This window comes from Schistocerca serialis, chromosome 4, assembly GCF_023864345.2.
Source record: "Schistocerca serialis cubense isolate TAMUIC-IGC-003099 chromosome 4, iqSchSeri2.2, whole genome shotgun sequence".
Classification (NCBI taxonomy): domain Eukaryota; kingdom Metazoa; phylum Arthropoda; class Insecta; order Orthoptera; family Acrididae; genus Schistocerca; species Schistocerca serialis.
This window is the reverse complement of record NC_064641.1, coordinates 660,776,322-660,789,618: the sequence shown is the minus strand read 5'-3', so window position 1 is coordinate 660,789,618 and position 13,297 is coordinate 660,776,322. Positions and strand designations below refer to the sequence as shown.

The following is a 13,297-nucleotide window of genomic DNA, read 5'->3' as shown; positions in this document are numbered from 1 at the left end:
TTCCATGCACAGCACACATGCGACTGCGAGGTTCTCCAACCACAGCCCCCTCTCACTCCCAGGACTCAATCATATGTGCTCATAACCCCTCTTTACCGCAAATGCGAAATTAGGTGCTAGGAAAGATATAAGCAGATTAACTGCTTTGTAAAACCAATACTTTAAGTTGTGAATCACAGCGTACTTGGATATTATAATTTTATTGGAAACTGTATGATATAAATATGTGATGTTCATTATGTGGGAGAACCCATATGAATGTACTCCTACGGTGAAACCGCAACTGCCTGGAATGCAACTCGTCTCCCTCTGCTTGCAAACATTGTGTCCATTTCTGAAAAGTTCTAAATATTTCATTAGTCTGTTTATACAAGTTGGACACCAGAATAATCTAAATCCAGCCATAATACTGCTCAAAGGCCGAATATCACATGTACATGACGCTTCTACAACATGCTAATGTTAGTAAAATCTTCTTGTCTCGTCGCAAATCCAATTACTTCCAGTAACTTCTGCTCCTATCTGTATTGTTTGGTTTACACAGGGTATAGACGGAAAAGTCAAAATATTACGCTCGGCATCTTGACCGTCTAGGCTTACCAGCTTCTGTCCTACAAAACACAGAATATGTTTTGCAACATATGAATTTCAACATAATAATTCCATCTTCTTCCTTCGGCATAGGAATGGGCCGGTCACGTTTCTGTCGATATACAGAATGCGGGACGTAAAACCGCCTCGTCGTACGCAACGATAATGTTCCAGTTCGTGCGTGCAAGTCAATAATAATGGAAAACCAGAAACGTTGTGCAAACAGTCGCGTACGAACTAACCATTTTCTTCTGATGTACGGACACTGTACGGAACTTTTTTGCTGTGTAAGACAGCTGCAGCCGCAGCCAGTGAAACTTGTCGAAACTAGTTGAGAAAAAGGCCTCGTTGTGAGAAGTCAGATTAGTGTGAGTGTGTGATAATGCTCTATTCGTTAGACCACCACCTGCCTGCATGCCTGAATTAGAGAGGTAGGTGCAGGAGATAATGACAAGAAGTCCTCGTAAGTCAACCAGGAGATTGATTCATCAGGTTCATGTGAGTGAGAGAAGCTGCAGACGTGCTTTGAGGGGACTGTGCAAGAACTGAAGGAGTCTGCTCTGCAGAACAGTGTGCATTTCTGTTCATGGCTGTTGATAAATGTTACCAGTGGTGTCTTGGACCCACTAAGGCTCTATCATGAGTGACGAGGCGTCGTTCCATCTGTCTGGGTACATAAATTCCCAAAACAACCGATATTGGTCGACAGAAAATCCAAACGTGATCCACCAGATATCCTAGCATGACGAGAAGATTGGTGTTTGGTGTGCCATTTTGTGCTATTTCCGCCATACGCGTTATGGGACCCATAGTCTTTGAGACGACAGTGAAGAGTAACGAGTATTTGGGAATCCTGGACGAGTTTTATTCGCACTTGACAGAAGAGGACCGCCAGTTGTGTTACTCCCAGCAGATCGGTGCAACATGCCACACAGCAGCTGCTTCATTGCCTCGTATGCATGAGACGTTTACGCCAGACGGACAATCAGCAAAGACTTGTGACCTCCTCAGTCATCAAACTTGTCCACTTCTAACTTTTACTTGGGGGAGTGTTAAAGGGAAGAGTATACGAAACAAATCCACACACAATTTAAGAACTCAAGACCAGGATCCAGGATGTCATCAATAGCATCACAACACAAAAACTGATAAAGGTATATATGAATCTCCTCAAGAGTGGCCACATGTGTGCTGAAGGACACTTTCAGTACCTACTTTGACGGTGAGTAATCATATTCAATATATTACATTTCATTTTGTGTTCATGTGTTGACTTTACGGGCCAGTTTTACGTGCTAAGCTATTCGTCTCAGATAATTCCTGGAGCATTTAGTATTTCGTAATTCTGTTTTCACTCAAATAAACTGTGGAACAGTCCTCACGAAATAAGGTATAATCTACATAGCTATAATAATTACAGCCTTCTCTGAGCCACGGATGTTATGGAGATGGGTTGGCTTGCGTGGCTCCTTGACACAGATAACCGTACCGTAGGCGGAACCGCAACTGAGGAGCTGCTATGGTTCTGGAAGAGGGACACAGCCTTTTCATTAGTTACAGGGCCAACAGTCTGGATAATTGAGTGATTTGGCCATCTAACATCAGCCAACATGGCCCTGCTATGCTAGTACTGCGAACGGCTGAAAGCAAGGGAAAACGTCTGCCGTTATTTTTCGCGAGGACATGCTGCTCTACTGTACAGTCAAATGATGGTGGAATCCTCTTGAATAAAATACACCGGAGGTAAAATAGCGTTCCGTTCGGATCTCCCAGTGAGGGCAATCACGAGGGTGTCGTCATCAGAAAAAGCAAAACTGGAATTCTATGTGTTGGAACATGGGAGGCTCGATAATTTAATAAGGGAAATGGATAGACTGAAGTTAGATATAGAGGTAATTAGCGAGAGAATTAGCGACGTACATGGGAAGGGAGTTGGGTACAGGTTTATAAATACAAAATCCAACAGGAGTATTGCACGAGTAGGTCTAATAATGAATAGGAAAGTAGAACTGTCGGTAATCTTCCATAAACAACACAGTGAATGCATTATCGTAGCCACGACAGGCACTAAGCCAATACGTACCACAATAGGACAAGATTATACGGGGTTCAAATGGTTCAAATGGCTCTGAGCTCTATGGGACTTAACATCTGAAATCATCAGTTCCCTAGAACTTAGAACTACTTAAACCTAACTAACCTAAGGACATCATACACATCCATACCCGAGGAAGGATTCGAACTTGCGACTGTAGCGATTGCGCGGTTCCAGACTGAAGCTCCCAGAACCGCTCGGTCACACCGGCCGGCTTACACAGGGTGTCCCAGGAGAAATGGTCAATATTAAAGAACGACCATTCGAAGAGAATATAATAAACAAGGGCTCTAAAATGCGTATGTTAAGAATTATAAGCACTTGTTCATCTTTGCTACTGTGAAACACTTCTCTTCTATTGGACAAGTGCTCGTAGCTCTTAGCGTATGCATTTTCTAGCCCATGTTTACTAGGCTTTTTGCTTCGAACGGTCATTCCTAGGATATCCCTGTATACTGATCATTCCTCCTGGAACACCCTTTATGCCTCCTGGAACACGCTTTATGCCTACTAGGTGATGAACTGCAAGAATATATGATGAGATAAAAGAAATTACTGAGAGAGACGGAAATTGAATTGTGTTGAAAGAATGGAACTCGATAGTAGGAACGGGAAGAGAAGGAAAAAATAAAAGAACATAGATTGGAGGAAACCAATAAAAGAGGAAGCCATCTTGTAGAATTCTGCATAGAGAATAATTTAATCATCCATAGCACTTGGCTTAAAAATCACAAAATGTACGTGGAAGAGGCCTGGAGGCACAGAAAGGTTTCAGGTAATGGTAAGGTTCCGAAACCAGCTTTTAAACTACAAAGCATTTCCAGGAGCACATTTGGACTCTGAACATAAATTACTGGTTTTAGAACGGCAGGTGGAAATCAAGGCGATGTGACTTGGACAGGGTGCAAGAGGCAGAGGTTGTTTGGAATTCCAGAGCGAGCATTAGGGCATCAGGCAACGACTGACTGGAAAGAAAGTAAGAAACATAAAACATAATGAATGGGGAGAGCCATGAGAGATGAAGTACTGAAGATGGCTGATCAAGAGGCAAAAGTACAAAATCCAGTAGAAATTCTTGGATAACGTACGAGATACTGGATCTAATTGACGAGGGGAGATAATAAAAAAATGTTGTCAATGAAGCGGTCAAAACTGTGTGAAGACTTCTAAAAAATGAGGCTGACATGAAGTGCACAATGGCAAAGATAGACTGGCTGTACGGGAAATATAAGGATGTAGAAGCATACATAGCTAGGGAAAAGATAGATGATGCCTGTAGGAAAATTAAAGAGACTTTCTGAGAAAAGAGAAGCTTTCAACCGTCTCCTTCTTTCCTGCTGGTCAAGTGGCACATGAAAGAGTTTGCATACAAAATGCGAACAATGCTGGGATAACTTATTCCAGAGGTTTTCGCAGTTTCTGTGGAGCCACATATGGGCTACAAGCAACAGCTGCCAGAACAGGTACGAGGAGCGTTCAATGGGTACCGCATCACTTTTTTTTCTGAAAGCAGACTGATTTCATTCAGAATTACAATACAGCATACTTTCCCCACTCTCTTGGCTACGAAAGGCCAGTTTTCAACGTAATCACCATTAGGGAGGTAATTGGGCTAGGATAGTCTGTGCATCTGTGATTGCCACAATACTATGTTGATATAGTGGTCAGCACATCTGCCTAGTAAGCAGGAGACCTGGGTTTATGTCCCATCTGGAGTACAAATTTTAATTCATTGCTTCAGCTTCGACCCTCACGGAAGATAAAGTTTTGACTCATAAGTCTCCAGCAAAATGTAATTCAATTACAATCTCCGTTTAACGCGACAGGCTTACCCCACCTTACTAGCAGTGCCTGTATGCCTGCATGGTACGACTCTGGTGGCCGACGTTGGAGACAACGTCCTACTACATCAGAACCTCCACACCAGTCAGGTACTGCTTCCCACGGAGTGTATCCTTCATTGGGCGAAGCAGATGGATGTAATAATGTGCGAGATACGGGCTGTATGGTGGACTGGGAAGAACAGTTCAATGTTTTGTGAGTTCCTCTTGGATGGGAAGACTAGTGAGGGGCCTTGCATTGTCACGGAGAAAGAGAAGTTCATTTGGATTTTTGTGACTATGAACACTCTGAATCGTTTCTTGAACTTCCTGCGGGCAGCAAAATAGACTTCAGACATAATCATTGCACTGGTGGACGAGAATGTCAGCACCACCAACAGAGACGTCCAGTTGTGCAGCGAGGCGTTGTTCCATTGTAATTCGGCGATCATCTCGAATGAGAATGTCCGCACGTTCCAACATTGTAGAGTCACAAATGTGTGCGGCCGGTCCGCATGCGGGAGATTGACATGTCTGCTCGACCTAGTTATAATTATGGTAGGCGCCTTGCCCAACGATTCGCCATGCTTTCGCTCACTACCAGGTCTCTGTAAGCATTCGCGAAAGCCTATGAATATCTGCGATGTTCTAGTTTTCTGCCAAAAGAAACTCATGAAAGCTCTCTCCTTGAAACCCACCTCCGTTGCAGGGGCCATTTTGAAAGCGAAGTATAGCTTCGCTACCAAACGGAAGTTCTTGAAACTATAGGAGCTGAAGCGGGAATATTCCACGATGTCCCACAGCAAATTCCGCCTTTTTCAATCGAAATTGCCCGAGAAAAACGTATGTTGCATTTCTTACCGAACGCCCCTCGTAATTCGTTCGCAGCGCTCGTTGCAGGCTTGCACCTCACCTAGCATTCCAGTAAACTTCCAATAATTATTCTTTGCACGTTGGATGAACTGTCACTTTTGTTTGATATCATCTGCTGGGACACTTTTTTGCGTGCAACTTAGCTGTTCTCATAGAGGTCCTTCTACGTCTTCCTTAAAGAAATAATGCATCTAGTTTCTGTTGGTTTGGAAGACTTTTTTTAACTATCCAGCTCTCGCCGCGTGAAGTGGACTCGCGGTTTGAGGCGCTATGCCACGGATTACACGGCCCCTTTCGTCGGAGGCTCGAGCCCTGCCGGGCATGGGCGTGTGTGTTGTTCTTAGCATAAGTTAGTTTAAGTTTAAGTAGTGTGTAAGTCTAGGGACCGATAACCTCAGTAGTTCAGTCCCTTAGGAATTCACACACACACATACAGCACTCGACGCATGTGAATGACACAGACTGAATGTGAGCTGTAGTTCCTCTGATGAAATAGTTCGCGGGTGAGCTGCCGGATTTTAGCGTCCAACGGGCTCAATACATCAGTAAACGACCAAGTTGCCTTTACACAGTTCCTCTGTGCCCCTTTTCAAGCCGCTATTATTTCGGTGTAAATATGATTCCTGCTTATCTGACGTAACGATTTCCTTATTTGGGTATCGAGTCAAGAATTTAGGCATAAGACAGGAATCGGTTTGATGTTCAGAACAGATAAATCCACAGTTCTAATTATTAAAGCTATTACTAAAGCTACTCCGAAACTAGTAATCAGATTTTCAAGCGTGAACCGCCATTGGATTCGTATCTGTTATAACTACGATACTATCAGCAGAAATTACTATAATTCCATTTGAAACGACGAAGTTGATACCGATGTCTCTTTATTTAATATACAGTATACGTTCAAAAGTATCCGGACACCTTTAGGTGCTTCAGTTCGGAACCGCGCTGCTGCTACGGCTGCAGGTCCGAATCCTGCCTCGGGCATGGATGTGTGTGATGTCCTTAGGTTAGTTTGGCTTAAGTAGTTATCAGTCTAGGCGACTGATGACGTCATATGTTAAGTTCCATAGTGCTTAGAGCCATTTGAACGATTTTGAACACCTTTACGTAATGCGGAATAGATCACGTCACGAGCAAACCCGGTATAATAAAAGGTTGTCAGACATATACATTTATAAAGTCTGGAAACAAGTAATGGCATGCATACGTAAAGACGAATTATAAACTCAAGCAAGAAGATTGAACGTAAAACATCAAGTGTTAAGACTTCATCCAAAATTGAAACCTAAGAGTATCCGGTACTGAAGCTCAATGGAGAACCAGTAACAGCAAAATGGAGAGCTCACTGATTTCCAATGTGGACTATTCATCGGATGGCAGCTGAGTAACAAATCAGTCAGGTACGTCTCAAGTCTTCCATACCTACCCAAGTCGACTGTTGATGATGTTACTGTGTAGTGAAAACTTAAAGAACGAGCACAGCTAAACCAAGACCGGCAGACTTTATTCACTGATGTAGAAAGGCCGTTGAGCATTGCGCAGGGTTGTTGCAAGACATCGCATGGCATCAGCAGAAGACACTACTCACGAGTTCGCGTGAGCTTCCAGCGGTCCGTCTAGTGCTTTGACTGTGCGTAGGGAGATAAACAGAATGGGATACATTGGCAGAGCACTCCTCATAAGCCACACAAGTCTGTAGTCAGTGCTAAACGATGCTTTTGGTAGCGTCAAGACCGTCACCGCTGGCCGGTATATCACTGGAAACGAGTGATTTGGAGTGATGAATCGCCAGTCCCCTTTGGAAATCTGATGTAAGGGTCTGGGTTTGGCAAAAGCCTGAAGAACGTTACATCTAATGCCAACAGTCATATACGGAGAAAGTGATGTTATGGTATCGGGATGTTTATCTTTGTTAGGGTGTGGACTCCACATTGCGCTTAAGGAAACGCTAAATGAGGACGTATATGGACACAGTTTACAGCACACTGTACTGCATATAGTAGAGGAAAGGCTCGGAGCCGATGGTTGATTGTATCAGCACGACAGTGCAACCTATTAATATCCACAACCTATCAATGTCCACTAATACGTCTCCAAATACTCCTCATCAGACAGTGCAGCAATGAAAAGGAATTACGTACTTCTGGCACTTCTTCTCGGAGAAAACAGAATCACACCATAAACTGTCCAGCAAATAATTCCTCCTAACCACTACGCACCCTGTTTCACAGCTGCTTGCTGTTCCATAAGCCATATTGCCCTCAACACGTATTTATTTCCCTGACCTAATCTTTCCACAGAACGCGGGCTCGTTACATACCTGTGCAAACGCTTGCTTCCTAATGTCCAACCTCTGTTACATCCACGACTCTCATTACAACAGCACTGTAAGAAACGACGTCAAGTTGCTGATAACCTCCCAAAAACATGACCTTCCTTCTTTTTCAACCATACTTCAACTTTTGTATACCATGAACAGATGAATATTGCGACACACAACCCTCTTTCACCATAAACAGCGGTACCAGTCTTACTTTCTCAAACAAAACTTATTTGTATATGTTTTCAATCCTGTATGTCAGTCTCTCAATATTACGAGGGTTGTCCAGAAAGTAAGTTCCGATCGGTCGCGAAATGGGACCCACAGTGAAAACCAGAAACGTTTCATTTGGAACTGTTAGGTTCACCTTCCACCTACTTTTCTAAATAGTCGCCGCTCCAACTTCGAGTGGTGTCGTAGTGTTGTACTGATTTTCCAATATCCTCGTCATAGAAAGCAGCCGCCTGTGCTTTCGGCCAGTTATCTGCACTGGTCTGCAGCTCATTGTCTGTGGAAAATTTTTCTCTTGACAGCCAGCGGTTCTTGTGAGCAGAGATGAGACTCAGGGAGAGCCAACTACGGACTGTATTGTTAGTGATCAAGCACTTTTCATCGGAAACCCTGCAGGAGAGTCTTCACTGCCCCTGTAGTGTGCGGCCGAGAATTAGCATGTAAAAGGAATTGCTCAACAGTTGTGTTATGTGGGCTACATGACACAGGCGAAATCTCTAACCAGGCCCTCAAACTTGGCGGGAGACGCTATTCCCACGCATCTTTAAGTGCTCACTGTTCACTCAAAACTGAAAAGAGCGACGCCACACGTTCGACGCTCATACTAGAGACACTGCCCAACACACCTTTGCAAAGCTGTACCGAATTTTCCCAGTGGTTTCCGTTTCGCGACCGATCGGAATTTACTTTCTGGACAACCCTCGTACTTTAGTTCAATTTTTAAACACTGAAGAAAAGTACGACTCATGAACTAGACCTGTAAAATATTTGAGATGTAAAACAGTCCTGCATTTGGATATCCATGTGGGATCTACTAAGGAGGAAGTTATTCATTAAGAGAGCCGAAGGTTTGATGGCTATCAGATACCTAATAAAGAACTTTTTTCCCGAGTCATCGGTCTTCTGGTTGGTTTTATGCGACACGCTACGAATTCCTCTTGTGTGCCGCCCTCTTCATCTGAGAGTAAGACTTGCAACCTAAATCTTCAACCATTTGCTCCATGTATTCTACTCTGTCTTAGTCTACAGTCTCTACCCTCTGCAGCTCCCTCTGGTACCATGGAAGTTTTTCCATGATGTTTTATCAGATGTCCCACCATTTACCCCTTTCTTCTTATCAGTGTTTCCATATATTGCTTTCTCGCTGACTGTGCGGAGAACCTCCTCATTCCTTATCAGTCCACCTAAGTTTCAGCATTCTTCTGTAGAACCACATCTTAAACGCTTCGATTCTCTTCCGTCCCGATATCCCAACAGTCCACGTTTCACTACCATGCAATGCTGCGCTCGAAACGTACACTCTCAGAAGTTTCTTCCTCAAATAAAGCACTATGTCTCATGATAGTAGATTTACCTTGGCCACGAATGGCCATTTTGCCTATACTAATCTGCTTTTTATGTACTTATAGCAGGGAGGACATAAAACCAAAATAAACAAAATCTAATCGCGGAGAAGAGAAACTTACGGCAAAACTTGAGGGATAAATTGTTAGGTAATAAGAAGTGGTCAGTGTGGTAATGGGAAGAAGCGAGGGTCGGTAAAAATTGTAGAGGGATAGAGGGAGGCCAAGAGTTGTCATAGCGAGTAGGTCTAGGTTTCACTAGTTAATTAGAGAACAAGAGACTTGTACAAGCAGTATCAAATCAGTCTTCAGACTGGAGCACCAACAACAACACGAATAAAAAGCGAAATTTGCCTACCAATTAACAAGATATTCTGGGTGGGGGTGGAGGGTGGTGGGTAGTCCTTCCTCCTGTCGACGAAGACGATAAAATATGTACAGAGATAAAATATTTGTGTGGAACTGGCACAGCCTGGAGTCAGAAATTTGTCGTCAAACCATATACACTACTGGCCATTAAAATTGCTACACCAAGAAGAAGTACAAATGATAAACGGATATTCATTGGACAAATATATTATACTAGAACTGATATGTGATTACATTTTCACGCAATTTGGGTGCATAGACCCTGAGAAATCAGTACCCAGAACAACCACCTCCGGCCGTAATAACGGCCTTGAAACGCCTGGGCATTGAGTCAAACAGAGTTTGGATGGCGTGTACAGCTACAGCTACAATGCAGCTTCGACACGATACCACAGTTCATCAAGAGTAGTGACTGGCGTATTGTGACGAGCCAGTTGCTCGGCGTCCGCAGCTGGTGGTCGTGCGGTAGCGTTCACGCTTCCCGCGCCCGGGTTCCATGGTTCGATTCCGGGCGGGGTCACGGATTTTCTCTGCCTCGTGATCACTGGGTGTTGTGTGATGTCCTTAAGTTAGTTAGGTTTAAGTAGTTCTAAGTTCTAGGGGACTGATGACCATAGATGTTAAGTCCCATAGCGCTCAGAGCCATTTGAACCATTTTTGAACCAATTGCTCGGCCACCATTTACCAGACGTTTTCAATTGGTGAGAGAACTGGAGAATGTGCAGGGAAGGGCAGCGTTAGAACATTTCCTGTATCCAGAAAGGCCCGTACAGGACCAGCAACATGTGGTCGTGCATTATACTGCTGAAATGTAGGGTTTCGCAGGGATCGAATGAAGTGTAGAGCCACGGGTCGTAAGACATGTGAAATGTAACGTCCACTGTTCAAAGTGCCGTCAATGCGAACAAGAGGTGACCGAGACGTGTAACCAGTGGCACCCCATACCATCACGCCGGGTAGTACGCAAGTATGGCGATGACGAATACACGCTTCCAATGTGCGTTCACAGCGATGTCGCCAAACACGGATGCAACCATCATGATGCTGTAAACAGAACCTGGGTTCATCCGAAAAAATGACGTTTTGCCATTGGTGCACCCAGGTTCGTCGTTGAGTACACCATCGCAGGCGCTCCTGTCTGTGATGCAGCGTCAAGGGTAACCGCAGCCATGGTCTCCGAGGTGATAGTCCATGCTGCTGCAAACGTTGTCGAACTGTTCGTGCAGATGGTTCTTGTCTTGTAAACGTCCCCATCTGTTGACTCAGGGATCGAGACGTGGCTGCACGATCCGTTACAGCCATGCGGATAAGATGCCTGTCATCTCGACTGCTAGTGATACGAGGCCGTTGGGATCCAGCACGGCGTTCCGTATTACCCTTCTGAACCCACCGATTCCATATTCTGCTAGCAGTTATTGGATCTCGACCAACGCGAGCAGCAGTATCGCGATACGATAAACCGCAATCGCGATGGGCTACAATCCGACCTTTATCAAAGTCGGAAACGTGATGGTACGCATTTCTCCTCCTTACACGAGGCATCACAACAACGTTTCACGAGGCAACGCCGGTCAACTGCTGTTTGTGTATGAGAAATCGGTTGGGAACTTCCCTCATGTCAGCACGTTGTAGGTGTCGCCACCGGCGTCAACCTTTTGTGAATGCTCTGAAAAGCTAATCATTTGCATATCGCAGCATCTTCTTCCTGTCGGTTAAATTTCGCGTCTGTAGCACGTCATCTTCGTGGTGTAGCAATTTTAATGGCCAGTAGTGTAAAAAAGAACGGATTCCAGTCCCTGGTGCTGGTCCAGCAACGGAGATTCAGCATCCTACTCACCTTGCGGCCAGTGGGATCCTCGAGCACCACCTGCTCTCCTGGACAGGCGTCCGGATCACGGACCAGCTGGGTCCCTTCAGCGGCCTCTCTCTCCCGCAGCGCCGTCCCGTTGACCATGTCGACAATGGCCACCGAGATGTTGACGCGCGTCGCGTAGCTGATGCCCATGGCCAGCGTGCTCAGCACCAGTATCGTGTAGCGCGTCTTCCAGAACCCTAAGGCACAGACCATTCCGACTTTGATCGAAATGAGCCGCTGTTCTGCAGTATATCTGCATTGCTTAGTCTTTCACAACGCTCGAATCATTCAAACCAGACTACTGCCAATTAAAATTGTTTACCAGTAGATCGTGTTATGCCTCGTGTAAGAACGAGAAACATCTACGGGCATGTGTCGGAATTCGAAAACGAAAAAATCGAGATTTCTCAAGATAGCGGTTTGCTATTTCACAATATTCTTGCAGTAGCTATAATTCAAGCCTACATATTCTCCTTTTTAAAAGCGTTTACGCAAGGCAGTTATGTTTATGTTGACAATTCACTCAAATCACCAATTTTACCTAGTGTACTGGTTCAAATGGCTCTGAGCACTATGCGACTTAACTTCTAAAGTCATCAGTTCCCTAGAACTTAGAACTACTTAAACCTAACTAACCTAAGGACATCACACACATCCATGCCCGAGGCAGGATTCGAACCTGCGACCGTAACAGTCGCGCGGTTCCGGACTGAAGCGCCTAGAACCGCTCGGCCACCGCGGCCGGCCCTTGTGTATTATAGGCGTAGACTATTAACAGGAACAATTGGGGCCATAGTGCTAGTGTCAGTACTAGCTAAATGATTTCACTTGTTTAATATTAATATGAACTCCGTCCACAGGGCCATCTAGGCCCATTGGTAGTGACTAAATCTCTTGCAGTAAGACAGTCTTGTCAGCAAATTTTTTATCTCTTTATTGCCATTGACGCGTTTCGCACTTGTGGGGCACCTTCAAATTAACCTTTTTTTTCTTTTGGTCATCGGTCTACTGACTGGTTTGATGCGCCCCGCCACGAATTCCTTTCCTGGGCTGACCTCTTCATCTCAGAGTAGCATTTGCAACCTACGTCCTCAATTATTTGCTTGACGTATTCCAATCTCTGTCTTCCTCTACAGTTTTTGCCCTCTACAGCTCCCTCTAGTACCATGGAACTCATTCCCTCATGTCTCAGCGGATGTCCTATCATCCTGTCCCTTCTCCTTATCAGTGTTTTCCACATATTCCTTTCCTCTCCTATTCTGCATAGAACCTCCTCGTTCCTTACCTTATCAGTCCACCTAATTTTCAACATTCGTCTATAGCACCACATCTCAAATGCTTCGATTCTCTTCTGTTCCGGTTTTCCCACAGTCCATGTTTCACTACCATACAATTCTGTACTCCAGACGTACATCCTCAGCAATTTCTTCCTCAAATTAAGGCCGGTATTTGATATTAGTAGACTTCTCTTGGCCAGAAATGCCTTTTTTGTCATAGCGAGTCTGCTTTTGATGTCCTCCTTGCTCCGTCCGTCATTGGTTATTTTACTGCCTAGGTAGCAGAATTCCTTAACTTCATTGACTTCGTGACCATCAATCCTGATGTTAAGTTTCTCGCTGTTCTCATTTCTACTACTTCTCATTACCTTCGTCTTTCTCCGATTTACTCTCAAACCATACTGTGTACTCATTAGACTGTTCATTCCGTTCAGCAGATCATTTAATTCTTCTTCACTTTCACTCAGGATGGCAATGTCATCAGCGAATCGTATCATTGATATCCTTTCACCTTGTATTT

At 44.5% G+C, this 13,297-nt stretch overlaps 1 protein-coding gene across 2 annotated transcripts in view; it reads right to left on the bottom strand.

The window, feature by feature from the left end:
* Positions 1-13,297, bottom strand: part of LOC126475526 (sialin-like) — a 107,966-nt gene that overhangs the window by 78,425 nt on the left and 16,244 nt on the right. For both annotated transcript variants that reach the window (XM_050103459.1, XM_050103460.1), the window contains exon 2: positions 11,483-11,697. In XM_050103459.1, coding sequence (XP_049959416.1) covers positions 11,483-11,697 — 215 coding nt within the window. The remainder of the gene's footprint in view (positions 1-11,482; positions 11,698-13,297) is intronic.